Genomic DNA, 26,658 nt, shown 5'->3' with positions numbered 1-26,658 from the left:
ATGGTTTTTATTGGGGCTAGTTTTGCTTGAGTAATCTGAGAGTAATGGTGCATAATGCTGAATTAATCTCAGATCTGGAAAAATTGGTTTCCAGGGAATCAGCTGAGACAAGGGCATCAGCACATACCGTTTGTGCAGCTGGGTACCTGTCTTGAAGCTGACCTGCTGGAAGAGCAGCCTTTCTGTCCTCTGAAGTCTGGTTATACTCACCTTTGCTGCCAGTCCTAGAGCAGGGTAGGGTCAAGGCTGCTGAATTCTCCCCACTGAAATCACTCCCAGAGCTGACCGTATGTCACGGGCACAATCCCATACTTCGGCATCCCTGCCTTGACTCTTTATTGAGTTTATTCAGTCACGTATCTGAGAGCAGCATTGAGCAGGCAGACGTGTTTTGTGTTTCAGGTTAGTCATATAACAGATGGAACTGCTAAGCTCATAATAAGTCTAGAGCTGAAAAAGACCCAAGAAACCATTTAGTTCAGGGGCTCTTGACTTTTTTTGAGGGGTCCTTCCTGGACCCCTTCTCAGAATAATATTTTAAAATGAATAAAATACATGGGGTTACAAAGGAAACCAAATATATTGAAATAGAGTTATTGAAATATTTTTAAAAACAAATTCACAGACCTCAAATAAAGAATCTCTGATCTAGTCCACTCCCCTCTTTATATTGATAAGGAACCTGACAACCAGAGAGGTAAAGTAACTTGCCCAAGGTGACGCAGATAGTCAGTATAAGAGGATTTAAATCAAAGTCCTCAGGCTGCAGAGGCAGGGTCCTTTCCTCCATAGCATCATACAATTCTATTGCATTATTTAGAGTAGGTTCCCAGAGCTGACTGTCCATTGAGTCTGTCTGAATTTTAAGAAAAATAATCAAGACAGAAAAAAGAAATTGCTTTAAGGGGCTTATTTAATATGCCCCCTGTAGACCCCAAATGGGTCCATTTAAAAGAATGGGGGAGTGGAACAGAAAGCTTTCATTTTTAAAAAACCAATAACATCCAAGCCTACAGGCTTAGTCCAAAGCACCAATTTTGTTTGAAGCAGAAATTATTTTGGATGCAGAGAAAATCATAACTCTTTTTACAAAAAAGAAAGCAAATTTCCAAGCTGTCACTCAATTGTGATACATAAAAGGGGGAGGATAAGAAACTAAATTATAGGATCATCGATTTACAGCTGGAAGAGGCCGTTGAACTCATCTAAACTAACCCTGTCATCGTACAAATGAAGAAAGTTAGGCCAGTGAGTGCAAGTGACTTGCCCTAGGTCCCATAAGCAGGAAAGGGCAAAGACAGATTTTATACCCAGGTCCTCTGGTTACAAACCTAACCCTCTTTCCATTATGCCAGTCTTCAGGTCTTGATGAAGATGAAAACCAACCCATTTTCCAACAGGCTTCTGATTCTTATCATCAGAAAGCCAACTGCTAATGTGTGAACAATCAGTGAGATGTTCCTTTCCGCTCCAGCTTCCATCTTTCTGGCTAGATGGCATTCAGTTGTTTTCATAGGGTCAGCTTCTGCTTTCCCAACCACCCAACCCCACTTACCCTCTCCCATGTGACCTAGTTCCTTCTGTAATAATGCAGAGATATTATATTAAATTTCCTTACTCAGAGGTTTAATTATAGTTTAGAGAACTTAAATTTGTTTACCAACACCCTGGTGCTTTCTCCCCCATCTTGTTCAGCCTTCCATGAAACTGTCTATCTGGAACGGTGGCCACATTATAATTAGAGAAACTATATTTACTCGATGGAGCAATGCATGGACACACAAACATTCCAGAAGGAGTTTGATATAGTTCAAAAGTGCTGGGTCTAAGAAGTCAGAGGATCTGGGTTCAAGGCTCAGACCTGTTGGCTTTACTCCTTGTGGGAACTTGGGTGAGCCACTTCCTCTGGGCCTCAGTTTCTTCAACTGTAAAGAAGAGAGTTGTACTAGGTGATCTCTGAGGTCCTCTATACTAACCCAATGGGCTAGACCTCAATTTAATCTTCACTTTGTTATATTTGGAGAGGCATCATGCAGTAGTAAATACAGAGAGGGCCCTGGGGCCAGGAATGCGCAGGTTCAAGCCCTGACCCTGAAACATACTGACTGTGTGACCTTGGGCAAGTCACGCATCTTCTCAGAGTACTGGGCAATTCGTTAAGACTAAATGTTTCAAAGAAGGTGTTCATCTGTACTGGTAGAGGAAGCTTCCTCATTGGGAAACACTATCTATACAAATGATAGTATAAATCCAGTTCTTCTCTGTGTCTAATTGAAGATTACAAGAACACCCTGCCCTCATCAGTAACCCATTTGTGTAAGGTTGGGTAGCACAGTGCCTAGTCTATGGGAAGCAGCTAAGAAATGCCTTCTCATTCATTCATTCTGCTCTAGCTCCCTAATTTAATCAGCTTTATAAGGATACTGAATAGCGACCATTGCAGAGAATACTGTATTTTCTTTGTGACCCTGGGAAAGTCTCTTAATGTCCTAGGGTCCCAGCAAGTCTCTAAAACTTGTAAGTTACACAGTAGTTCTACATATTGTTTCTTCCATTCGATTGTAAGCTCCTTGAGGGCAGGGACTGTCTTTTGCCTCTTTTTGTAACCCCAGCACTTAGCAATGTCTGGCACATAGTAGGCACTTAATAAATGTTGATTGATTGATTGATTGATTGATAGTTTTTAGGTTGTATTAGTAAAGGGAGTTTTCATGTTGGGAGTTATACCAATTAAATCACAGGTCAAGAGGGAAAAAAATCTTACTTTTTTTTAACTCTCCTTTTAAATTCTAGGGATACATATTTCATTTGGGGCTTTTAGCCCTCCCCTCGCTGTGTAATTTCTTCAGGGGAAATTAATTTTTGTTTTAGTTTTAATACTTTCAAAATACTACTTAGTCATTTCCCCCTATTTGTTGCAAATTCCAACTCCTCCCTTGTTGTATTTTTGGGAAGGGAGGAATTTACTCCTTTGGGAATTTACTCTCTTTATTCTGTTACCGGATATGAAGGAGACGAAGGTAATTAAGGTCTGCCAGGGAAACAACGTTTTTGCTTTCTGTGATTGTTAGGAGGTAGTGGAATATGGGTGGTAAAAGCAGAGGACCAAGAATCAGAAGGCTGGGTTCTAATCCTGGCTTTGCCACTAAGCAGTTTTGATGTTGGGCAAATTACATATTTACCTTTCTGGACCTCAGCTTTCTCATCTGTAAAACTGGGGTAGGGGGTTGGACTAAATAACACCACTATAAAATATGTGTACATGTAACTATTAAAATATATTAAATTATATGTATATAAGTATGTACACACACACATACACATCTATATATAAAGGCTGTACCATTCAGCGACTTCTCAAGATCTTGGAACACTGTTGCTTGGGTCCTTTCAGCAGGAGAGACCCAAACCAGTGGAGACTACACTAGCAGTTTTCCCTGAACCACTTTGCAAACAGCTGCTCAGAATGTTACTTTGGGGAGGGGGGGCAGCAGGCACTTTGGGAAGTACCAGAAGACCCTCAGTGGGCAAGAATTTCAAAGTATTAAATGGTACATTTGAAGCCCGAATCAAAGTGTCTCATTTAAAACCCAGGAAGCCATAACCATTGAGGAGTTAATTCATCTTCCCAGAATCCCTTTGAGGTGAGTATGTGTAGGGGGAATGCTCCCATTTTATATCTAGAGAAAATAAGGCCAAGCTGTGGGCCCCAGAAGGAGTCATTGGACATCCCAGAATCATAGTTCAAAAATTCCTTCCTCTGATCAATCTCTTTCATTAAGGGAATGTCTATTTTTCTATATTTGGATATAACACATATTTCAGAACATTAAGCTTTTTTTTTAACCGTGTGGTTTAGATAGACTTTTTAACAGTTGAGCATCTGCACATGAATTTTTGCAGGGATAGACTTACAACATTTACTCGTCTCAATTCCTGGCCTTCTGGGCCTTGCATGCTATCTGCCAATTAAAAAAAAAAATTTACAAAGCCCTCTGTTAGGAAAGGAAGGAAGGAAGGGGAAGGGAATGAGCATTTACATAATGCCTTCTGTGTACCAGGCACGGTGCTAAGCTATTTACAAAATATCTCCTTTGATCCTCACAACCACCCTGGGAAGGCAGGTGCTGTTATGATCCCCACTTTACAGTTGAAGAAACTGAGGCAGACAGGTTAATTGACCTGCCCAGAGTCACATAGATAAGTGTCTGAGGCCTGATTTGAACTCAGATCTTCTTGAGTGTCACAAAATAAAATATACTGGTTCCCTAAAGGGATTAAAATGTTAAAGAAAGGGGTTCTTTGTTGTGCTGGTAGACAAGTCCTAAAGCAAAGACTTTGCTGTCAAAGGAAAATCTCATTTACAGTGTATCAACTGAATTGTTTTTTCTAGTGAGGGGCATCTTAGCAAGAATGTAATTTCAGTTCATGACTGTGTGGGCCTTACATATTCTCTGTCTCTGCTTTGCCCACCTTATTAATGGAGAAAATGATGCCTGTATTGGTAGACTTGCTCAAGGGAGTAAACATTTTGTTTAGCCTTCCTTGTGCCTGGCTCCCCTGCCCAACCCTTTAATGTTGTTGAAGCTCCACCTGCAGATGGGACCTATGAGCACGTTTAACCGTGACTTCTGTTTGAAAGGCCTTGAAAGAGGAGGGTGTTTAGGGTAACAGTGGCCAAAAAAAATAAAAAATAAGACTGGCATATAGAATGATGGTGCCAACATTGGGACTCCCCCGTGGTGGGCAACAGTCAACTATCCTAAAGCGCTTGGTGCCATCTGCTGGATTCAGAGGAAAACTGCAAAGCAAAGGGAAATTCTCTTCTCATTTCAGAGACTGTCAGGCTTTTTGCTTCTACTTGGCTACATTTTAACCAACTAGTTGAACACAGGGAGTCCAGGCTCAGTATTGTTGCTCATAGCATAAAGTAACACTTTGCTGAAGCAAGGTGGCCAGGAGCTAACTGAGACAATACCACTTAGAATTTCTAAGGGAGGGCCTCCATAAGGTGGAGAGTGCAAGGCCTGGAATCAGGGTGACTTGAGTTCAAATCTTGCCTCAGACACTAGTCATGTCACTTAACCTGTTTGCCTCGGGGTGTTGTAAAATGAAATATTTGTAAAGCATTAAGCACAGTGCCAGGCACATAGTAAGGCGCTTAATAAATGTTTGTTCCTGTTCCTACCTCCAAAAGTATAGAAGGAGATACTCTGACTTTAGGGAGACAGCATGGTATGGTAGAAGGACTCAGAGGACCTGAGTTCAGATCCCACTACCTATATGGACAATCATTTAACCCTTCTACCTTAGTTTCTCATCTATAAAATGCCAAGGGTAGACTAGAAGGTTTCTGCCCTTTCAGATTTAATTTATAATCATCTTAAGAAATACAGATAACGTGCCACTACTAGGTCTGTATCCTGAAGAGATTTTTAAAAAGGGGAAAGGATCTATTTATACAAAAATATTTATAGCAGTTCTTTTTGTGGTGGCAAAGAATTGGACATTGAGGTGATGCCCACCCACTGGGGACTGGCTGAACAAATTATGGTATATAATTATGATGGAATATTGTTGTTCTATAAGAAATGATGAGCAGGATGACCTCAGAAAAACCTGGGAAGACTTACATGAACTGATGCAAAGTGAAGTGAGCAGAACCAGGAGAACATGGTACACAGTAACAGCAACATTGTGCGGTGATCAACTGTGAATAACTTAGCTCTTCTCAGCAATACAGTGATCTAAGACAATTCCAAAGGACTCATGATGAAAAATCGTATCTGCCTCCAGAGAAAGAACTGATAGAGTCTGAATGCAAAGTGAAGTGTACTGTTTTTCACTATTTTTTTCTTTTTTGGCCTGTGTCTTCTTTTACAACATGACTAATATGGAAATATGTCTTGCATGATTACACAGATGTAACTTATACCAAATTGCTTACTGTCTCAGGTCTGGGGGAGGAAGAAGAAGGAAGGAGAGAATTTGGAACTCAAATTTCTTAAATGAGGCAGTTAGGTGGCACAGTGGATAGAGCACTGGCCCTGGAGTTAGGAAGACCTGAGTTCAAATCTGGCCTTAGACACACAACACTCACTAGCTGTGTGACTCTGGGCAAGTCACTTAACCTCAATTGCCTAAAAAAAAAAAAAAATTAATGAATATTTAAAATTGTCTTTATATGTAATTAGGAAAAAAAATAAAATATTACTTTAAAAAGAAATAAAGATAATTCATATTTACATAGTGTTTGCAAAGAACTCTACATATATTAACATTTAAGCCTTAGGACTACTCTGTGAGGTAAGTGATACAGATATTATTGTCTCCATATTACTTACAAATTTCAAAGAGGTTATGTGACTTGCCCAGGGTCACACAGCTAATAAGTATCTGAGATGGAGAGAGGAGTGTGCTGGTAAATGTTTAACAACCATCTCTCTCGTTGGGGAGATAGAAAAATATACGCATGACATTTAGGTTTAATCTTCATTATTAACACTTTTTTTAAAAAATGCAAGAACAAGATTTCTAAAAATTGTTTCAATAAGCCCAAAGGAAGGATTTTTCAAAGATTATCCATAGTTTTGTGTGTGTGTATGGCATCATTAATATCTAGAATTTTGATACACAGATGTATATATTAGCTTCCTTTGCTGATACACAAGCTGAGTGTATGCAAAGGCCAGTGCATTAATGCATCCCTTCTACTAATGGAGGTTATGTCCCCAACTCTCTCTCTCACATGGTCCTAAAAGACCCTTGCTCAAATAGTCCACCATCATTCTTCTAGATCAGCTTGGCCAAGAGCCACCCTTAGGAACTGGTGCCTAAGATCAGATTTTTTTTAAACGTGGAAGGCTCTTTCTTCTCATCTCTGACTCCTGACATTCCATCTACAGGAAGCCTTCCTCAACCCCTCTTAACTCCAGTGCCTTCCATCGGGTCATTATGTCCTGTTTAGCCTGTAAATAGCTTGTTTGTGCATAGTTTGTGTCTGCTTGCTATCTCCCCCACTAGATTATAAACTTCTTGAGGGTAGGGACTATCTTTTGCTTCTTCTTGTATCTCCAGCGCTTAGCACAGTGCCTGGCATATAGTAGGTGTTTAATAAATGTTTATTGATTATGTCACATCTCAACTGGCGAAGGAAAAAGAGTTTAACCAATAAATATAGTCCTCTAAACAGCAGTGGGATACTTTTAGATGTTTCTAAACAAGGATAGGATCCCACTTATCTCCTAGAGCAGAAATTTTCAACCTGGGTCCAGGAACTTTTTTTTTTTTAGGATCTTGTATTTCACTCATTGATTTCCTTTGTAATCCTATACATATTATTTTATGAGCTTAAAAACACGCTCCTGAGGAGTCCAAAGGTTCTACCATATTGCCAAAGGGAACCATGGCACAAAAAGCTTAAGATTTTAGTTTAACTTAATTAGCAGTTCAGAAGGAGGGAGGAAAAATGGGGCAAGTCCCCCAGAAAATCAAGTGTTTGTGGTTCATAATTTTTTTGTACATATAATAACACATTTTCACCACCAAAGGATATTTTTTTAAGCCACCAGAGTTTACTTACCAATCTACTGAGGCATAGAGAGGTTAGAATCTGTGTGGGTGGAGAGGGTAACCATTGAAACCTTGAATCTTTTAAAGCAATGACACCTATCAAACACAGCAAGAAAAGGGATGCTAAGGAGTTCTGTAGCACACAGACCAACCTCTGCAACTTGTGGTACTGACTTTTTGGGGAAACTTCTGGACGGCAATAGGTTGGGACTGTTCAGTTGGATTGAATCTTGGGATTGTCTTCTCACTTCCTACCAACTTACTAGTGCGAGGCTTCTGGTTAACAGAAAATCTTAGACCTGTTCAGCTTTAGGTATCTCTGACGTGTCTGGCCACATCACTGTTGCCTCAGATGGTAAACAACCAGAGGGTACCTATTTACATGTTGTACATTCCATTAGATGGTGAGTTCCCTGAGGGCAGAGAAGTGGTTTTGCCTTCCAATTCTTGACTATTGTAGAGCACCTATCACAGGGCTACACAATCACCTTTAAATGTCATTTGATAATAGTAGAAATGATACAGATAATAGTCTAATAATGGAGGCAAAAATTATCTTTTGGGGGGGAGCAGTGAGGTGGCACAGCGGACTGAGTATTGGACTTAAAGTCAGGAAGACTTGAGTTTGAATGTAATCTTAAACACTCCCTGGTTGTGTGACCCTGTGTTAATCACTTAAGCTCTCTCACCCTGAATTTACTTACCAAGGTTGTTGTGAGAACCAAATGAAATCATATGTAAAGTGCTTTGTAAACCTTAAAGCACTGTATAAATGAAATGTTATATGTTAATATTATTGATGAAGTTTTTTAAAAAAACTCATGGCAAGTCACATTATAGTGAATTTCTTCCATATTTAATCTGTTAATGAAAAAAAAAAAACCTTTGTAGCCTCATACCAAAAAAAAAAATGTAGATGGTAACATTTACCAACAGAGAAATGTTTGCAGATCACTTAGAGCTTCTCAGAGAGTATGAACATGACTTTTTAAATTTGTTACTTATTTATTCCAGCACCCCCAGATTCAGAAGGAGTCACAATATATCAAGTATCTGTGCTGTGATGATGCAAGAGCTCTAAATCAGTGGGTCACTGGAATAAGAATTGCCAAGGTGAGAAAATCTTTGTGGATTAACTGTATAGGTTGTCCCCTACCTTATGGACAACTTTGCTATATGGACTGGGAAGTAGGTGTTTTAAATCACCTTCAGAGGTAAAAGGATGAGCAGGTTACATACATTTCAGTCAAGAAAATGAGTATTTGACCACGAAGGGTATATTTGCCAGATAAATGTAGCCGAAAGTACTGCATTGTGGGTTGTTTCTTCTTTCTCTGTAGTATGGAAAGATTCTCTATGACAACTATCAAAAAGCAATGGCGAGAGCCGGACTTGCCTCTCGGTGGTCTAACCTGGGGACCGTGGACCCGGCCACTGCAGCTCAGACCCCCTCCAAAGGTATCAAGAGAATTCTTGTATTGGGTCCTTGGCTGGACTAAATGACCTTTGTCTTTCCTTCCAGCTCAGCAAATAAGAGCTCCCAGCAGTCTTTGCATTTTTCAGGTCTTATAAGATCTTAGCCAATCTTAAGAAGGTGGATCCTCCTGAGATCTCTTTCAAGGATATCTCTCAGCTTTATCTTTTCCTATCTAGTAAGAATTAGTGCTGCTACGCTTGGGTTCTTTCTAGGACTGAAGCTTTTTCTAACTGGTAAGATTTACTAGGAAGAATGTTGGACCTAGAGTCATGGGTTTGAACCCCAGCTCAGGCATTTATTAACCCAATTATTGAAACTCTCAGTGTCCTAGGCATCTGGTATCAAACTCAAATAGAAACAGAGGTCCTACACTGTACATGAGGATGCCTGCAGGCTGCACAGTGACTTAGTTTTAAAATATAATATTATCTATGTTCTGTTGTATTTTTATTTATTTTGTTAAATATTTTAATGTAATATCTATGTATGTTCTGTTGCATTTTTATTTATTTTGTTAGATACTTCCCAGTTACATTTTAATCTGTTTCAAGATGGGCCACAAGAGTGTGGGCCAACCATCTGGCACCTCTGCTCTAGGCAATTCTCTGAGACTGTAAGTTGCAGAATAGTTGCTGATCCTCATTGGCTGAGGAAGTTTCCTCACTGGGAAGACAACCTTAAAAAAAATTGACCTATTTCACCAGGTGGCTGTGGTGAAATCACTCTGCAACCTTAGAGTGTAGATAAGTGTGAGCTTTTATTCTCTCTTTCTGCCAGTTCTCAAGCTGCTTAAACAGGTCAGGAGCCACATGCCTCTCCTTGGCCACTGCCCTCAGCCTCTTCATTAGAATTGGGATCCCAGTCTCAAGGATGTGCCCCTTTGTGGAAGCTGAGAGCAGACCCCCCTCCAAGGAACAGGACCACTACTACCCAGTCACACAGGCTGGCTACCAAGCCATCAAGTGAACATTGTGATACATACGCCATGTTTGAACACTGACATGTTCCATATATTTAGTTAAGGAAACTAGTATAATCCCCCACACACAAACACTTGAACCAAAGGAAAAAGATATGATTTAACAACTTGGGGGGGATAATATTTATATCTGCTTTAAATTTTGCAAAGCACCTTACATATATTATCACATGTGACTCTCAAAACAACATTGGATGGCAAGTACTACTATTATCCCCCATTTTATAGATGAGGAAACTAAGGCAGGGAGATTAAATGACTTGCCCAGCTAGTAAATGTCTGAGGCCAGATTTGAACTCAAGTCTTCCTGACTCTCAAATCCCATACACTCTCCACTATGCCTGGACTAGCTAGCTGCCTGGACACATGAAAGTGAGAGAATGATGGATGGACCATGATCATGGATGACGCAGAAAGACACAGAATCAAGGGCATATATAGAGGGATTAACTGTAGGGGATATTAGGGATAGTTTTGTTTTTGTTTTTTTTCAGTGTTTCCCTTTAAGGCTCAGTTCTGCAACTCTGACCAAATGGATTGCAGGGATATCTAAGATTCAGAATTTTCCCTCACTCCGGCTCAGCCATGGCTGAAAGGTCCACAAGACCCAAAATCCATTGATTTGAGGATGCCAAAAACCTCCCACCCTCTCTAGACCCTCACCTTGACCCCAGGCACTGAGCGGTCCTTTCCCAAAGCACTGCCGCCTCCTTTTGGCCGATCAGTTCCTGCCGAAGGGTGTCCTTCCTGTGTTGCATGCAGCCTCACAAGCCTGTAGCCCCTTGCCTTAGTCTTCTTAGCTGCTCCCTATAAACACTCTGGAAATTAAGGTAAGCTGGCATTCATACCCCTACCCCACTACACAGGAGAGGAAATTAGGGGATCAGAAGCTCCCGCCCCTCTACACATTCTGTGCTCCAGGCACTCTGCTGCCACAAACAGACAGACCCTCTGCTTGACAGCAAACAAAAGCCACCCTTGCTTATTAATAAAGTACTGTGAGGAAATGCTATAAAGCAACTAAAATTTAAATTTCTTTTCCAAGGGCATGGTTACAAATCCCTCACACTGAGTAGCTGATGCTTGTCATTTTAAAATAGTGCCAAACTTCCCACTATGCACTGATCTGGCAAATAGAGCAAATATTGAACTAGTGCCTGACCACAGAGGGACTTCATTGGACAGGCTTGGTGAGAAGCAAGACGTTGCTTAGGCAGGAAGACAAAGTTTCCTGTTCTTTGTAGCCAGTGCATAGCATGCTGCCATTGTGGTTACCGTGTCTTTGTTCTTCACCAACACGTGACGGTAGAATGTGTGCATGTTGACAAGAATATGCTCTAGAAGCTCAGCTTTTGTCACTTTTTCTCCAGTCAGCTTCCTCCATCCAAATCCAAAGCACAGTCCTCACGGGGACGGAGGACGCTGGGTCACGTCTCTCTCTTCATAACAAGGAGGAAAAAAACTAACCTAAAACATTCCTATTCATGTGAAATCAGGTTCAAATGCATTTCATTAATAACCTTGAAGTGGAAAAGAGCCATAAGATGTGCAGCTCTAGGGGAGTGAAAGGAAACAGGGAGGGTAATGCATCCTCTGCCTATGTGCCATATTGTTATGTGCCCCTTTTTGCTAAACATAATTTGTAGTTTATTCACCTGTGTACATTCTATCACCCTTGCTAGGAATTGAAGGCTGCTTGAGGCTGAGGTCTTTTTCATGAAGATAACAATGCATGATGTAGAGGAGGCCCTGGGTTCTGGGTGGCAATGCCAGCAGACAAATCACAAGCTCTGGAAGGCTCTACACAGCTAGCTACGGTGCGAAATGATTAGTCTAGAGAGGAAAGCAAAGTGTTATGTGAAAGGGGAGATTTCGTTATTGACCAGGGAGGAAAGGAATCAAGACGAACTTCCTGGGGGAGGCGGCATTTGATTTGAGCTTTAAAAGGTGCATGAGGCTTCAACAGGTAAGGAAGAGGAGGTGACTTCAGTCGGGGGAGCAGCATGAAGAAATACAAAGGTGGGGTGTGACAGGATGGGGAATGGTCTAGTTTGGTTGATACAAAGAGTACATGGAATGGAATAATATGAAACGTGATGGTGGCCGGCTTATGGGAGATCTTGAATGCCAGGTAAGGAAGAGCTTAATTGGTGTGTAAGGGAATGGTTGAAAGATTTTGGGCAAAGGAGTGAAATGACCAAATGTATACAGTGGTGGAAAGGATGGATTAGAAGGGAGTGGGATAGGTAAAGTGAGGAAGGAAGAAGTCAAAAGTATTTTTGAGTATGGATAAATGGGAAAATGGCAATACCATGAATGGATATAAGGCCATCAGCAGAAGAAGCGGGTGGTGGGGACCGTAAAGGAGGAGAACAGTGAAAGAGGAGGAGGATTTCAGGTTTATATATGTTGTATTTTAAATTCAAGAAGTCGTTCGGATAGAAATGTTTCATAGCCAGTTGAAAATATGGCTCTAGAGCTTAGAAGAGAGGTTGGGGGTAGCTATATAGATTTTGGGGCAATCCACAAAAAAACAGATTTAGAGTTAGACGGGACCTCAGAGGGACCCCTTACCTCCATTTTATAGATGAGGAAAGTGAGGCTCAGCAAAGTTAAGTGAGTTGCTTAAGGTCACCAGAGCCACTGTATTACACACAGTATTACAACGATATTGTAAAGTCAACAAGCATTTATTAAGCATCTACTATGTGCTAGCATTATGCTGAGCGCTACGGATACAAAAAAAAAAAGGTGAAAAATCGTCTTTGCTAATGGCAAACTGGAGATAATCTCAGAGAGAAGGCACTAAGATTGAGGAAAACTGGGAAAGCCTCTTTTTGTAGAAGGTGGGACTTTGGCTGAGATTCAAAAGAAGCCAGGAGATGTAGATGAGAAGGGAGAGGATTCCAGGCATGGGGGACAGTCCATGAAATTACCTGGAATCAAGATAGAGCATCTTGTTCAAGAACAAGAAGAAGGTCAGTGTCACTGGTAGATTAACTTAATGCTGCTGCAATAGTCTAGTTGCAACATGATGAGGACCTGAACCAGGCAGTGACTGTGGCAAAGAGAGAAGTGGGTGATTTTGTGAAAGGCTGCAAAGAGGTGTTAAGTAGAATGAGGACTGAAAAAAGACAATTAGATTTAGCAGTTAAGAGATCATTGATAACTTTGGAAAGAGCAATTTCAGCTGAATGATGAGCTCAGAAATCAGATAAGAGGGTTAAGAAGATAGTGGAAAGAAAGAACATGGAGGCATTGAGTGTAGATGGCCTTTTCATGGCTCAACGCCATGAGGAGAGATGGAGTGATAGCTAGCAAGACTGGGTGGAGGAAGTGTCAATTTTTTGAGGACGCAGGAGGCATTGGTGTGTATATAGGTAGTAGGGAAGAAGCCAGTAGCCAGGGAGAGATTGAAGATTGAGATCATGCCATGCAAGAAACTGAGGGTGTTTAGGTTGGAAAAGAGAAGACTTGGAGGGGGAATGGAGTGGAAAGGGACATCGGTCTCTTTCTGTAACAGGGAGAAGACTTGTCCTGTTTTGCTTCAGACAGCAGAACTGGGAGCAATGAATATAAATTGCAAAAAGGAAGATTTTAGCTCAGTGTAAGGAAGAATTTCCAAACATTGAAAACTATCCAAGTAGAACAAGTTGTGTTGGGAAGCACTGAGTTACCACCCGGGGTCTTCGCTTGAAGGCTGAATAGCTTCTTGTTGGATTTGTTATGGAGGGAATTCTTGTTTAGGCATAAGCTGGACTACTTGGCCTTTAAGCTCCTTTCCAACTCATATTCTATAATACTATCATCTCTGCCCTCTCAACAAAGGAGAAAAGGAAGACATTATCTTTTTATTAAAAGAAAAAAAATTCCTAATGATAATGTCCTCTATGATTTAGGCTGAAGTTTTCCAAAAACAAATTTATTGAATTGAACACTAATCAATTTCTAAGCCATTTCTAGCATGAAGAGAGATGTCCACACTGACATAGTTTTTCATCCCCTCAACATGACTCTACCCAAGATTTGAGGTAACATTTATAGGAGTCTTGAACAAAAGAGAAAGAAACAAGTTAAAATACAGCTTGGAGTTAACATTCTAGAAATAGTCTCCACTCAGTTTTTTCCTGACCACTAGACCTGCTATGATCAGCCCAGCCTTCACAGCCATCATCCTGAGGAGCAACTCCTATGAAGAAGGGACCAGCCATCCTGACCAATTACCATCCAACTGCCACACCTCGGGCAGTTAAGCCAGCCCTAGCTAAAGCAGCAAGGCACCCTGAGGGGGAGACTGAAGGCCACCAGTGTATGCCAGACAAGTCACACCACCACCACCACCACTTGACCACCTTGACCACCATTTCCCTCAACCCCTGATGGAGGCAGTCCAGAACGCTGAACCCAAGAACTTTGGAATAACTGTAACCCCCAAATCTTCAAACCCGCTTCCAGTCTAACCTCCACAGCCATCTTTGAGAGGATAAAATAATTGTGGAGAAAGATCCTTCCCTCCTCATCACAACCAGTAACAACGATTGAGCATCTGCCACCAGTAGGAGCCCAGGACCCTGAACCGAAGAGCCTTGAAAATAGCGATGCTTCCAGCCAAGTACTTGGCCTCTACACAAATGGGACTTTTCCATCTGACTTGTAGCTGAAACTTTCTATGTGTATTGTCCCCTCCATTAGAATGTGACCTTCTTGAGAGCAGGGACTGTCTATTTTCTGTTTGTATCCCTAGAATTTAGCACAGTACTTTGCACATAATAAGCATTCAGTAAATGATTTGTTCATTTGTTTATTCCTAAATCATTCTTCTTAAGGACTGAAAAAGAATTTCTTCTAGTAAGCAGCTACTTAACCTGGAATTTATGTCACAGCATCAGTCACTCCATGTAGGCAGGAAGGCAGTGATCCCATCTAGGCAAGAGTGAAGTTTGGTTGGAAGAAAGGCCCCAGCCTTTGCTCTTCCTGCTTTCCCAAGAGAAAAGTCTAGAAAGGATTTTAGAATGGAGAAATATTATATCTTCATATTCCTAGAGAAACTAAAAAGGAGGTTGTTTAAAAATATACTTCCACAAGAGAATAGTAAAGATAGCACCAACAGGATTTGCTTTCATAAGTTCAGTGTTTACCCAGTAGTCAGCTGTGAATAATCAGAGCAAGGACCATATGTGATGAACGGTTAAGGAAGCAAGAAACTAAGCAAGGATTCTTTTTGAAAGTTGAATGTACTCCAGTTATAGAATCTCACAGGTGGAAAGGACCTCAGCTATACAGTCTAATTTCTATCCTGCAAAAAAAAACCCACACTACATCAATAAATCAGTCATCTAGTCTTTGCTGGGGGAACCTCACAACCCATTCTGTATTGAAGCAGTCTCTTCCAAATCTACACAGCTCTTAAGACAGTTAGCAAGTTTTTCCTTATCTCAAGTCTAACTTGGCTTCTTTACAGCTTTCAACCCCTTCCTCTAGGTTCTGCTCACTACAGGCAAATAGAGCAAACCATTAAGCCCTCATGATGTTCCATCTAAAGTACTTAAGAATTGGCCATTACTTTCACAAACCCATTACCTAGTATATTTAATAATTCAAGTACTATGAGGTGTTGCTAGAAAAGAAAAAAATGTAAAGAAAAGATTACCCCAGAAATTAAAAATTATGTCTTTAATAAGTAGCTTCAGCACTTTGGAAGACAGTAGAAGAAATAATTAAATTATCAATTTGAAAACAAAAGAGCACAGGGTACTGGGTTAGTTAGTAAATAAATCTCAGATCAATCTCATTTCACATGGTGATCTCCATGAAACCACTGAATTAAATTAGTAGCTGAGTTCTCTAAATATACTGAAACCTGAATTAAATTTTCAATTAAAGTGAAGTTTTAAGAGAATAAGGCAAATAATAAAATAAGTTCCTATAAGAGCTTTCTTCTCACAGTAACTTATAAGGAATCTCAAGGATCAGTATGAATTTCTTGTGATCTCTATATCTAATTCTGTGGTACAACAAAAATTGGTTTTTTGAAATGACTCTTCGATATCTTTAGTCATCAAAAATATTTATATTCCTTATAACATATTTATTAAGGCACAAAACTAAACTAATATATTTTAGATCTTCATTAACAAGGGTTGAAATAGAAAAGGTTTTCAGGTTGACACTGTTAACAGGGTAGTTCAAACTTAATTTAAACACATTATTCGCCAGGTATTACAGTTAATTAATGTTTTACTTAAAAAAATAGTCAACTCAAAATTTTTTTGTTGTGCTTCTTACAAAATATTGTTACAGCCACAAATTTTTCAAGCAGACCTTCAGTATTGTATATTATTATCCATGAATCTTAAATTCCTACACATGAACTATTTAATTTTCAGGTTATTTATATATCCCCTAGCATCAAGAAAATACATTGATTTTCCTCCTTTTTATCTTTCTTTCCCTTTTTAGGGCATACAGTAAGCACTGTACAACCTAATGGACAGATTTCCCAGCCTACACAATCTGTTAGTGGAATTTTCCAAGAGGCCCAGAGACATGTTGAAGCCACAAAGGTATGAATTACTCCATGTAAATGAAACCAATACTCAGATTCTTAAGTATTTTCTTAATCTTTACAAGTACTCTACTAAAAAACAAAAAAAAATAATTAATTTCTCCCAACAAAAAGGCTGCTTTATTGACCATTTCAGAGCTTAAACATATGTAGAGTACCTGGTTAAAAGCTTTATTCATTCATGATATGTGGGATACAGTGTGGAGATCTCAGTCAAACTCTGAAGTAAGTAAACAAGGCTCCCAGCAAAGTCTTCTACACTGTGTGCCAGAAAGAAATCAGACCAAACTTTTGTCATAAGCTGTGGGGCTAATTGTGGAGATGTGTTATCCCATTAGTCTACATTTCAGAAATCGTCACACCTATTTGGTGTTGACATTATCCTCATCCTAGAGGTACTGCATGGTATCTGTGCATGTGCTCAGTTTTTCAAATTGCTTAGTGTTCATTTTCTCAGATTAACAGAATTAAAATTAGTTCATTTTGAGAACATTTTAAAAGTATTTCATATATACTGAGATTACTGTGCAGATACCCAAGGATAATGTAAAACCCAAGGCTGTGTTACTGCTATGTGACTATAATGTACTTTGGGGGGGTGGCATTTAAATATTTGTTGGGAAATGTCTGTGGTGTCAAACAAAATGTGACTAATTTTTTTAAAATAAGATGAACCCTGTGCTAGATACTAATGAAAGTACAAATAAGGGTTCATTCTCCTATCAGGCAGTTTTGCAGATGAAAATCTCTGTTCTTTGGCCATTGAAACTATGATCCCATCCCTAACTCTGGCATATATATGAAGCAAATTTATGGCCCTGTTTAGAATGAGGCACCTGTGAGAGAATGTGCATGGTTCTACAAACCTATCACTACTATGTAAAAACAAACAAACAAACAAAAAAAAAAACCAGTTCAAGGAGTATGTCCTACAAACAGTGGGTTAGTGATATCCTCTTAGCATAACTGTGTTCTTCCAGGAAAAAGCTGGAAAATTTATGTCCCAGTTGGAAAAGACCTCGGGGGGGCAGCTAGGTGGTGCAGTGGATAGAGCACTGGCCCTGGAGTCAGGAGGACCTGAGTTCAAATCTGGCCTTAGATCAAACACTTGACACTTACTAGCTGTGTGACCCTGGGCAAGTCACTTAACCCCAACTGCCTAATGAAAAAAAAAAAAAAGAAAGAAAAAGACAAGACCTCAGAAGCCATCTGATTCAACCCATACTTAGAATGTCCCAGTGCTTATTTTGGCATCAAAATGAACTGACATATTTTAGAAGATCTTAAGGAATATGAGTTAAAACAAAGATTTTAGTTTGATTCTGTTAAAAAAGGACATTCAGACTTAATCTGAACACATAATTATCCAACATCCCAGTTAATCAGTATTTGTTCAGAACTCAGAAATTGTAACCATGTGTCTTTGACCAAAAGTGCTTAGTGAAGTCCCTTTACTGTCGTTTTCCAAATAATGAGTGAACATCTGAAAAACAAACCACAGAATAGGGTAATGGAGTTCTTATGACACAAAATTAACATCCATTTTGAAATTCTGGCACATTATGCATTTTCTTCAAAATGTCAGACTGAACTGCATATTTAGTTGTATACCAGATTCAAGCAAAGTTAGTTATTGCTAAAGTTATCAAGGTACAAACAGATGTGTAAACTTCCATTCAAGTTGAAACAGACACTGGTACATTTTGTCAGCTAGGTAGATGTAATATAAGGTGTACTACTTACTGTATACCTTGTAGAGATTGAAGATTCACTTTCTGGCTCAGATACAAGCTGGCTCAGATACAAGCAAGGAACCTTTGTGGACTCATAAGAAATCAATGAACCTGAGGTATGAGCTTTGGAGGAAAAAACTGAATCTATTTTTTAATCCTTTGGGATTTTTACTTCTTTTGTTCTGAATAAATCAAGCTAATCAGTTAATCAAATATATATTTAAGCACCTCTGGCATACCTAGCATTGCATTTTATTATCCCCATTTTACAGATTCAGAAATTGAGGTAGAAATTGGTTAAGTGACTTGCCCAGGGTCACAAAGCTAGTAATAATCTGAGATGGGATTTAAATGCAGGTCTTCCTAACTCCAAGTCATACACTCTATCCACCATACTACCCTGCTGACTTTCTTTTAAACTAGCCTTTTCTGATAATTATATTTTCCATTTCATACTATATATTAGTATTATATCCCAAGGTGATGGGGCATAAATAACATTTTCAAATGTGTCCAGAAATAATAATATTCTCTATTAGTTTTGTCTTTGTAACTTAATGAACTCTGACTTAAATCTAGATAATAATTGTAGCTGATAATTGTAAATTAGTTGCTAATGGGTTTTGTAACACATCATTTGTCTACAAGAGCTGCATTTAATACTTCCCTTCAGCCACAGACTCCATAGCTCTTACATCAGCTATACTGTATAATATAATAGAACGCTTCGATATTTTTTCACCTTTTCTCCCTTGTTCATCTGACTATGAACTGGGAGCCACCACAGAGGGTAAAAGCTTGGTTATTTATTGGGTCTCTTGCAATTTCTGAAGACTTTTGAAAACCTCTGGAGATTGTTTTTGTTTGATATCCTGGTTGTTCTTTCAGGTCTGTGTACTTTCTGTTATTATGGCTTTAATGATTTCCATGGTGCCTATTGAAGAGAATCATTTAAATGCTTAAAGCAATAAAAGAATCTGAGAATAGAAATAGCTAAATAACTTGCAAACACCAGTTCCGAAGCTGCATGTATTAGGGGGAAGGGGCGGGGGGGAGACAGTTAATTAGCTTATCCATGCAAACTAAATAAATGAAAGAAAAAAATAAATCCTAAGGTGTTTTCTTGGAAAAAACCTAATTTGATATTCAGTGAGGAGAGGTCATTAGATGATGAAAGAAAAAAAATTACAATTCTATTTAAAAATGAAACCGCTCTGGAGGAAATAACAAAGCTGAAAAGCTTGAGTAAAATTTTATGTAAATATCAGTCATTCTTCTACATTCCAATGCTTGCAGATAAAGGGGTGACCCTTACTGGGCCCTTAGCCACATTTGATACCCTGGCTTTACAACAGTAACAATAACAATAATACCTTTTGCCTTTATCGCAGTTTTACTTTGTACACCTCTTTCTTTCATAGCTTTAGTTCATTTAATTCTTATCACAATTCTGTGTGCTCGATCCATTCTTCATGTGCACATTGAAAGGGAGCGACCTCCCCAAGGCCACTCAAGAAATAATAGTCTAAGAACTAAGCAAGGCCATCTCTGGACCTGTTTCTTCATTTGCTAAATGAGAGAGTTGGACACCTTGATATCTAAAGCCTCTTCTAGGTATAAGATGATCTTACAAAGCAAAGACCACTTCTTCCAATTCCTGGGCTAAACACTCTTTTCAAACAAACAGAGGTCCACTAAACCAGTTCACCAGTTGAAAGGCAATCTGACTACAGAAGTATTGAAGCTTCCTTACAAAGTCTACAGCCCTAGGAGACAAGCATTTTTAAACCTTAACGTGCTACATAAATGTGAATTACTGTTATGATTCCCAGACTCGATGGGAAGAGAAATTGAAGTAGAGGTAGAAGAAGCTAGGACAGAGGGGTCCCAGGTTTGTTTGTTTGTTTTGCCCGAATTGTCCTTTCCCCTCATTTTAGCACCTAAAGTGCCTACTGTGTGTAGAGTGCTATTAGATAAAATATATGTGAGTGACATTATGGGATTTATCATCTAGAAGAGGGGAAAAGACATGGGTTCATTAGACGTGTAAAACAAAGAACTCTAGAGGGCTATGGGGGAAAGGTCATTCATTCACTAGACACAGGAAGTGGCATTTCAATTGCACTTTCAAGGATGACCAGGAATTCAGTAAGATTTATAGTGGGAGGATGGGTAGGGGTCCTTGTCTCCTTTTACCAAGGGCTATAGCTACCTATGTCAGGGTAGTTAAACTGGTCATATACAATGGAAGTGGCTATGCTACTAGTTCAGTTTCTAGCAAAATAAATGTGGCTACGCTGGGACCCCTAGTGGTACAGGGGAATCCAGTAACCGCTTAGGTTTAGTTTTGTTTTGCTTTAGGGACAGAATGTTGGTGAGCCAAAAGTTAGATAGAAGAATGGGAAAATAGCAATAGCTAAGTTCTATTCCAGTACAATCCAAAGGAGAGACAAATCCTTAGACTTGACTCCTTGAGTTCACTGTTGTTATAAAGATGACCCCAGACTCAGTTCCGAAGACTGGGTCTCAAAGACTTTTTATTAAAGACGTTGAAGTGCGTCATTTCGATTCTCACAAGAAGCGGGCACACCTCCTTGGAAGGAGAGAAAATTCACTCGGTGGAAACTTCCGAACTGAAGTTTCTTGCCTTACCTTTGACCTCAAATGGACAAGTCACTCAAGTTCCCTGGGCCTCCTAATCTGGATAAAAGAAATGTCAGTCATGGTGGCAAAGCCTTGGGGTGGGATGGGGGAGACAAACCTCAATGTAATTTCATTGGCATTCCAAGAGTAAAGATGAAAACAAAGTCAAAGTTAAATGAATTAACTACTACCATTTGAAATATGCCTACATTATCTAGACTTGAAATGTTTTGATAAACTTATTCTTTCTGTGGGAACATGAATAATGTTGTCTTTTTAAAGGAAAAGAAGCCAGCCATTAGTAACTATGATGCACCAGCACCTCCAGCCAATAATCTGAAGAAATCCCACCTGCAACCACCACCACCACCACAGCGTCGGTCTTCTGATGTGAATTCAGTGTCTCTGATGCCCCCCAAATCCATCATGATACCCTCCAAACCATCTCCTCAAGATGATTTTCCTTTACCACCACCAATGGGAGAGGCTGAGCTCCCCCCACCGCCACCAGATTTTAACGAAGAACCTCCCAATTTTGTGCCTCCCCCACCTCCTACAGTTTCTAGTGATGATGAATTTCCTTTACCACCTCCTCCTCCTCCACCTCCACCATTCCAATCCACAGAACCCAGTAAACCTCCCCCACCCATCATTAAAAAGCCTCCAATGCCTCCTAAAAGGCTAGATATTCCAGGACCAGCCCCTGGGGGTGCAAGTGGGGAACAAGATTTTATGTCTGATTTGATGAAAGCTTTGCAAAAGAAAAGAGGCAACCTATCCTGAACTTTGTTTGTTTGTTTCCTGGAAGAGAAACATGACAAAATATTCCTACCTAAATAAGTATACCTTTTTTTGATTGTGTATTTTAATTGTTGTATTCTTTAGACAATCAATGATTGTCAATATATAAAATATTGACTTCAAAGTAGAAATATTTTCAGTCATTCAGTCATTAACCTTTTAGAATTGATTTACTGACTTGTGGCTAAACATATGTCTTTTCTTATCTTTGCACTTCAACTGAATATACCCTTGTTTTTTAAATTGACCATAATTATGTTATGTGTCTCTTTTATTTTATAAAAGAAGAATTACATAAAATGTAACATTTTATATAGAAGGTAGTAGGTGGAAATTATGGGGAGGCAGATCTTAGCCGAGTATTGAGAACTTTCTAAGAGAGCTTTCCAATAATGGAGTAAGCTGCCTTGTGACATACTGTATGTCTAATAACTGAGGCCACATGTAAGGCCAAAGCTGGGGATGCTATAGAGGGACTACATTTGTTGGGTGGGAAGGTGGACAAGATACCTCCAAGAACCCTCCAAATCATAATAGTCTATAATTCTATATTTAAAAGCTAAAAGGAAAACGTTTTCCCTTTGTGTTTCTCAGATCTAATAGATGAAAAGGCAGCACAGCGTCCTGGGCATAAAGCTGATCTTGGAGTCACAAAATTTTAGAGTTGGTTAAGTCTTCAGTGTCCACACAGTCCATCTAATTCAACTAGCTCTACAGCCAAGAGCAAACCTCTTAACTTCCCAGAATCCCAGAAAACTCTAAAACTATAAATTACAGATAAATCAAGCCTGTCTTACTAGAGGGAGTTAATACACCATTGTAGAGAACTTAGTCCAGACCAAAAAGTGGGGTGGGGAGGGGAGAAGGAAAACGGAACACAAAATATTTTATAATATAATCTACCTTTTAAAGTAATTTTTAAATAGTTATTAATTCTGGTCACATTTCTCAGTGTTATCACCAACTCTTAACAATGCATTTCCCCATAGCATGTATACCAGTTTCTCCATATTCCTAGGAAAACAAAAGGAAAAGAAATTTAAAAGGCAGTTTATTCACTTTGTTTTTAGTTGACTGCCCATTTCATTTTAGGATGCACTGTGCATGTCCTTGGTTTTTTCATGTATGAATAACACAAAAGAGATTTGAATTTGTAAATTAACCACCACTAAAGTATTGTGCATTCTAACTCAAAATTTTTCAAACCTAAGAAAGATGATTATGCCTCCATTTTGGTATATGAAAAATGAAGTTGAGAAAATACGCTTAATTCCATTTTACTTATAAAGAAAACATATAGGACCTAAGTATTTTTTTTTAATATGGATGAAAGATTTTCAGGTTTGCCAGTTTTTAACCTAGATGTTAATTTAAATATTATCAGTTTGTCTTTATAAAGTACAGCTGAGGGAGATATGATTACATTTCAATATATTTATTAGATTATAATTTATGAGGTCTTATTGGTTATTTTATGAACATGTGTTAGCACAAGGACAAAGAATAACTAACATACATACAAAATTCCTCTTTAAATCCTGTAAATCTATAGAAAATTACCAGTTATCAACATCTGATTCTGGGAGGACCAGAGATATCCAAGCTAATTAAAATGTGAGATTTCCCAATAATTAGTGAAATAAATCTCAGGAAAGCATTTTCCCTGATACTTGACCCAAATGCAGTGAAGAAGGGCAGGTACCCATGGCATCTCCCTGCTTTACCCTGCCTGCTGGCCAGTCTAATGTAAGCCGATCTCCATAGTCATAGTCCCCGTGAGCTCAGGGATCCATTTCCTTGTAAGGCCCCAAAGGCAGCACAGTTTAGTGGAAAGACTAGGACCTTTGGAGTCAGAAGATCTAAGTTTAAATCCTGGTTGTCCTACTTTTAGTACCTTTGTGAGCCTCAGTCAGACTACATTATTCCTGAGGTTCTTTCTAGCATAAAATTTTATCTTATTTTAACACATATGATAAATTGGATTAGTTCCTGAGCTGCCTTTGTGGTCTAGGTTTGCTTCCAAGCAAGTGTAAGAGCCCCATCAATTCGAACTCCCTAAGACCACCTAGACCCCTATGAGACTGAGCCAGAACGGGGCTTCTCAGATTAGCCTGAAGTTGGTTCTCATTTTTTTCCTGATTTCTTCTCAGATTTGTTGTTGTTGTTGTTCAACACGTCAGACCAGCTTTTTGTTGTTTTCTGATGTAATTACTAAAAGTAAAAACTGTACAACTGAATGCCTCCAAGGTGGTGAATGAATCTCCACCCCCTTCTGTCAGCTCCCTCCCAGTTGGCTGTCACAACTCGGTGGTTCAGCCCCAACCCCCTTTACTGCAGATTATCTGTTGTCCCTCTGTGACCTAAGGGGGAAAGAGATATCCTCATTAAATCTGGAAGCTAACTTTTATGTACAATTCTAAATTCCCAGATGGCTCGGAAATGAGTCCTAAAATTCCCTCTAAAGGCCCTCTTTACTTCCACATTCATGACTGTTCTGGATAGAGATTGTTAACAACTCTACCACTGGATAACTTTATAGATCACTATAAAAATGTAAATGCTATAAAATTTTTGTTTTTAGAGTTCTGTGAATAATTTTATATATACACAAACTTTATTTTGTAGTCACAGAATTTTAGTGTTAGAAGGTACCTCCACAATTATCTAATCCAACCACTTCATTTTATGCATGAGGCTCAGACACATAGCAGCAGAGGTAGCCCAAGAACACACTTCTCCTGACTAGGAGGCCTTTGTCTTCCCCCTGGGCCATGCATGGTTGGGGGTTGGGTAAGGCCTTGGCTATTAGGGTCCAAAGAAGCGGCATGCTGAAGTCTGTATCATAACAAGGAAATCCACTGGAAAAGTCAGAAGACAATCAACAGATCAAAGACAAGGCTGCTAACAAAAGAAATTCAGAGAACAAGCCCGAGACAGAAGCCTAGGAGTCAAGAGAGGAGGTAATGCAGACAGCACAGCTTGTATACCATGCCCCAGACTGAGGTCTGAACAGTTCTCATGCACCAGCACCATCCCATCCTGCATCTCTACTAGCACTGGGTCCTGTATATACCATATGTTTCCACAAAACAAAGATAAGTTGAATACTTGATAAATAAGTTTTGTACACAGATAAAATATTTTCAAGCAGAACTTAATGTTGTCTTTTTGACTCTTTTTACCAAGAAAAAAATATTTTTTCTATTAAAATTTCTATTATCTAATTTCTGGACACTGGTCTTTAAAATTTGTTTCTGAAACATTAAAGAAATTCAAATAGAGACAAAGCCTGCAAAACACTGCTCCATTTAATGTCATTTCACAATAATTACATTAGTAATACTTTACATAATACAAATTCTACCACAGCCATTGTTCAGCTATCAGTGAGATCCACAGTGATCCTACTTATTAGCCATTTGTATCATAAAATGAAATGTTGTCTAAAATATGACATCTAATGTAGAGTTTTGTAGAAGCAATTAGTAATGTGAGATGGGCTTTTTTTTTTTCTTAAGCAGAAAGGAGTCACAGTGACAACTCAGGTGTACAAAGCTCTGAATAATAGTCCCATATGAGTAGTCCTAAAGGACTCGGAGGGCAAGGATGTGTCTTATACTTTGTTTCAGCAAATGAGATAATACAGAGAGAGCACTATATTTGTCATTTTTTACTATTCTTTGCATTCCCCTATGAGGATTTAGCACAAGTTCCTAGAAAACCATGTTAATTGACTGAAGGGTCATCTTAAAATTCCTTCATTGTTAAAAGCAATTCAGGTGATTTACTGGAAGGAAGCTAGTCTTTCCACATTATTGATTAAAACAGACATCAGAACAATTTTCAGTAGGAAGAGTTCAGGATTAAGCTTTTTTGGCTAAGTAAATGTTTACTTCTCATATATAATAATTTATATTTCATTATTATAAAAATCTATGATTCAGCAATATATAATTTCTTATTAACAATTTCTCAGATTATATTAAAAGTCCAATGTTAAAAAATTATTTCTACTTAAGACCAGCTTTCATCAGGATGAACAGCTAACTTTGAGACCGTTTGCCCATAAAGGGGTAGGTGAAGAATATCCCGCTTTCTCTGCTGCTGACTGCTTCTGAAAGGGACACTGAAGAACCTGCTGTAAAAGATGAACCTTAAAAATGAGAACAAATAGAAGCTTCACTGGGAGAGGGAGGGAGAAGAAATTCAAACAAGACAGTTTCTCAGGCTTATGTAAAAGCCTTTATATTATTTTAATTACTACAGTTTAACCTAAGTGTAGGGGTAACATTTAATACCTAGCACAATGCTGGACACATTGTATCATAAAATTAAACCAGGCTTATTTTGTTTTAATAATAGTAACAATAGCTAGCCAGTGCTTTGTAATTATTAGCACATATGATCCTAACAACCAGGAGGCGGCTGCTATTATGATTCCCATTTAACAGATGAGGAAACTGAGGCAAGCAGGGTTAAGTGACTTGCCCAGGGTCATACAGCCAGTGAGTCTCTTGAGGCTGGACTTGAACACAGATCTTCCTGACTCTAGGCTCAGTGCTCACCTAACTTCCTCAAACCCAAAGTCTGCCACCATCCTCTTCTAGCTTATCATCTTGAATCTTTTTTACATGAGTGCCATGTCAGAATGTATAAACTGCTAAGATTTAAAAGGTAATATATGATAGGGAGCCAAGAGGGTGGAGGAAAGGTAGCGACTCACCTGAGCTCTCCCCAAAACCCCTCTGAGCACCTTTAAATAATGCTATAAAAAAATTCCTGGAGCAGCAGAACACCAAAAAGGATGGTGAAATAATTTTCCAGCCAAAGACAACTTAGAAGGTCAGCAAGAAAGGTCTATCGCACCTAGACCTGGATGCGAGTGGAG

At 39.1% G+C, this 26,658-nt stretch overlaps 2 protein-coding genes across 2 annotated transcripts in view; one reads left to right on the top strand and one right to left on the bottom strand.

Annotated features, from left to right (window-relative positions):
• Window positions 1–24,923, top strand: part of APBB1IP (amyloid beta precursor protein binding family B member 1 interacting protein) — a 112,800-nt gene extending 87,877 nt beyond the window's left edge. The window contains exons 11-14 of the mRNA XM_027841504.1: window positions 8,587–8,685; window positions 8,913–9,030; window positions 16,488–16,591; window positions 21,252–24,923. Of these exons, the coding sequence (XP_027697305.1) occupies window positions 8,587–8,685; window positions 8,913–9,030; window positions 16,488–16,591; window positions 21,252–21,752 (822 nt within the window). The 3' untranslated portion in view covers window positions 21,753–24,923. The remainder of the gene's footprint in view (window positions 1–8,586; window positions 8,686–8,912; window positions 9,031–16,487; window positions 16,592–21,251) is intronic.
• Window positions 24,924–25,082: 159 nt separating this feature from the next.
• SELENOO (selenoprotein O) overlaps window positions 25,083–26,658 on the bottom strand; it is a 50,546-nt gene continuing 48,970 nt past the window's right edge. Inside the window, exon 22 of the mRNA XM_027841569.1 lies at window positions 25,083–25,923. Within this exon, the coding sequence (XP_027697370.1) occupies window positions 25,801–25,923 (123 nt within the window). The 3' untranslated portion in view covers window positions 25,083–25,800. The remainder of the gene's footprint in view (window positions 25,924–26,658) is intronic.

The sequence above is a fragment of the Vombatus ursinus genome, unplaced genomic scaffold (assembly GCF_900497805.2).
Source record: "Vombatus ursinus unplaced genomic scaffold, bare-nosed wombat genome assembly UNPS02014861.1, whole genome shotgun sequence".
Taxonomy (NCBI): domain Eukaryota; kingdom Metazoa; phylum Chordata; class Mammalia; order Diprotodontia; family Vombatidae; genus Vombatus; species Vombatus ursinus.
This window is presented reverse-complemented; position numbering and strand designations above follow the sequence as displayed.